The sequence below is a fragment of the Solanum lycopersicum genome, chromosome 8 (genome assembly GCF_036512215.1).
Source record: "Solanum lycopersicum chromosome 8, SLM_r2.1".
Classification (NCBI taxonomy): Eukaryota; Viridiplantae; Streptophyta; class Magnoliopsida; order Solanales; family Solanaceae; genus Solanum; species Solanum lycopersicum.
This window is the reverse complement of record NC_090807.1, coordinates 32303350-32306156: the sequence shown is the minus strand read 5'-3', so window position 1 is coordinate 32306156 and position 2807 is coordinate 32303350. Positions and strand designations below refer to the sequence as shown.

General features: G+C 39.9%; 2 protein-coding genes across 2 annotated transcripts; both read right to left on the bottom strand.

Moving 5' to 3' along the window:
• Window positions 1-714: 714 nt before the first annotated feature.
• On the bottom strand, window positions 715-1671 carry LOC138337909 (uncharacterized). Its single transcript, XM_069288347.1, has one exon. The coding sequence runs from the start codon at window positions 1669-1671 to the stop codon at window positions 715-717; it is 957 nt and encodes a 318-aa protein (XP_069144448.1).
• A 17-nt stretch (window positions 1672-1688) lies between these two features.
• LOC138337908 (uncharacterized) lies at window positions 1689-2363 on the bottom strand. The gene is made up of 2 exons (XM_069288346.1): window positions 2193-2363; window positions 1689-2078 (listed from the first exon to the last, which is right to left on the bottom strand). Exons 1-2 carry the CDS (start codon window positions 2361-2363, stop codon window positions 1689-1691), a joined length of 561 nt encoding a protein of 186 aa, XP_069144447.1.
• Window positions 2364-2807: the final 444 nt, after the last annotated feature.

Here is a 2807-nt window from a genome sequence, read left to right as displayed (position 1 = left end):
ATTGAGACAGAACCAAACTTAGGTGATTAACATGTTCTTCCAACGTTCGACTATATATGACAATATCATCTAAGTAAACAACAACAAAGTCATCAAGGTAGTCAAACAGTACATTATTCATTAAATTACAAAATGTTGTCGGGGCATTAGTCAGCCCAAACGGCATTACAAGAAATTCATAGGAACCATATCTAGTTACACATGTTATTTTTGGTTCATCACCCTCTGCTATTCTAACCTGCCAATAACCTGCCCTCAAATCAAGTTTTGTGAACCAGCATGCCTTGCTTAACCTGTCCATTAAATCTTGCACCAATGGAACCAGATACTTGTTCTTTATAGTTGCCTTGTTCAGTGCCCGATAGTCCACACACATTCTCATTGTTCCGTCCTGTTTCTTTTGGAATAGAACAAGAGCACCATACGGAGCCTTAGACGATGAATCAACCCAGCATCTAGCAATTCATTCAATTGTTTGCGTAGTTCAACCAGTTCTTTAGGAGCCATACGATAGGGAGCTTGTGCAGGAGCAACCGTACCAGGCAGCAACTCAATCTTATGATCAATGTCCCTCCTTGGTGGTAATTTATTTGGCAATTCAGGAGGCATAACATCAGTATACTGTTTAAGCAATTCACCAACGCAATCAGGTACTTCTATTTTCACATCAGGTTTAATTTCGACCAAGGCAGCAAGTATGGTTTCATCACCCTTCTACAGCCCTTTGTCGATCGACATAGCAGACAACAACATTCTCTTGTCTTTCTTCTTTGCAACTTTATTAATGTTTCCAAACGGATGAACACCCTTCAGAAAATCAGCATCACTTCCACTCATTACCATCACTCCATCTAAGTGAGGAAAAGGAACAAACTGGTATTTCCTTAGGAAATCAATCCCAAGTATAATTTCAAAGTCTCCAAGCGGCATCACCATCAAGTTATGTTTTCCCACCCAATTTCCAGTCGACATAGACACCCCATAAGCCATGCCCACAATGGCTTGTGCCTTAACGTTGACTGTTTTGACATATGAAGGGCTTTTAGACAACTTCAGCCTTAATTTTGCAGCAACCTTCACATCAACAAACATGTGTGTGGCCCATGTATCAACCATTGCCATCACACCTTGTTCTTTTATTTTCATTTCTATATGAATTAAGGAAGCATGAGGATTCGAAGTGCTGGAGATTTCCCCAACAGTGTTTATCCCCATAATGTGATTAAAAGACAATCCCAATGGGTTTGCTATTGCAGCCACAATTTCTTCGTCCTCCTCCATTTGATTCATCTTTCCAGCAAGCATAACATTCACCTTTTCCTGATTAGGACAAGATTTGGCCAAATGAGGACCACCACAAGTCCAACAGCCCTTAGAGTTTCCATCTTTATTCTTGGGTCTGTCTTTCCCATCTTTCATTTGTGCCTTTCCTTTATCATTTGTATTCTCTTTACGACTATCCTTTCTCCATTCCCCTTTCTTCTTATTCTTTTTCTTATTTTTTGAAGTAGAAGGAACATCTGTCGAAGGACAAGTCGTCCGGAAATCTACCAGTGAATCAGCAGCAGCAATTGCCCCAGGCAGATCTTTAACATTCTGCCTTAGTAATTCGTTTTGAGCCCCGCCTTGCATGCCCGAAATGAAATTGTGAAGTTTGTCCTCATCAGACATATTTTGTATGTGTAACATCACAGGGTAAATTCTTTTATATATTCCCTCACTGAACCCGTCTGCCTTAACCTTTTCAATTTGTCCCTTGCAAGCCAAGATGCATTGCTAGGAAGAAATTGATCGCACATTTCTTTTATAATCTTATCCCATGTATCAATTCTAGGATGATCAGCACTCACGTGTTCTGCATTTCGAGTCCTCCACGAAAGTTTTGCATCACCCGACAAATACATTGTGGTAATATTCAACTTATCAGCGTTTGGCACTTTTGCTGCAGTAAAGTACTGTTCCATGTCCCATATGAAATTTTCAAGTTCTTTAGCACTCCTTGCGCCACTGAAGGCTTTAGGGTCTTGAATCTTAACCTTAGTTGATTCAACACGAGTGGAACTCAATGTAGCCACAGCCTGACACAAGACAACGAGTTCTGCATGAAGGTTTTCATTTTCCTTCTGCAGTCCCTCTAGTTTCTACGTAGTTGTGGCACGAAAGTCCAAGATTTCAGTGATGTGGTTATCAACATTCTGTCGATACCCACCAATTTCTCCCTGAACTTTCTCAGCGTCCACTCTCAACTCAATGATTTGTGTGAATAAATCAACAAACGTAGGATCTGCCAGGATATCTTCAGTAAACCCGACGAAGGATTCAATTTTTTTTGCCAATTCCCTCAATTCTGCGTTTTTCACCATTGTTTAACCTTGCTCTGATACTAATTGAAAGAGGGTGATTTATTTTTCTCGCACACCACTCTAGGCAGTCTTACAACGTCTGTAATACTTCAGCCTACTTACACCCACAGAATTGACTAAGTATAGAAATACTTAAACAACAATTTCAAACAAGCAATAAACAGGCAGCGTTTACAGGAACAAGTCCCACCCTTTATTAATCAAATATTAATACAAAGTAAGGCTTCACAAATCAGTCTAAGGCTAGAAAACTCTCTGTCCCTTGCCTTAGACGAATTTCCACCTTAAATCATATTTCTACACAATGAAAGTTACATGCAGTTACATGCGGCGGTTACAAATGACACCTGTCCGACACATGTCAGCCCAGGGTTCAAAACTAACTTTCCAACAGCTATTTTTCCAACAGATAGAATCTAATTCAAATTACATTCTTATCTACAC

Bases quoted from the DNA above. Each gene is read 5' to 3' on its own strand.
- LOC138337909 (XM_069288347.1), bottom strand. From the start codon at position 1,671: ATGTCTGATGAGGACAAACTTCACAATTTCATTTCGGGCATGCAAGGC.
- LOC138337908 (XM_069288346.1), bottom strand. From the start codon at position 2,363: ATGGTGAAAAACGCAGAATTGAGGGAATTGGCAAAAAAAATTGAATCC. The intron at 2,079-2,192 runs GTTGATAACCAC...GTCTTGTGTCAG, and splicing joins TTGGTGGGTATCGACAGAAT to GCTGTGGCTACATTGAGTTC.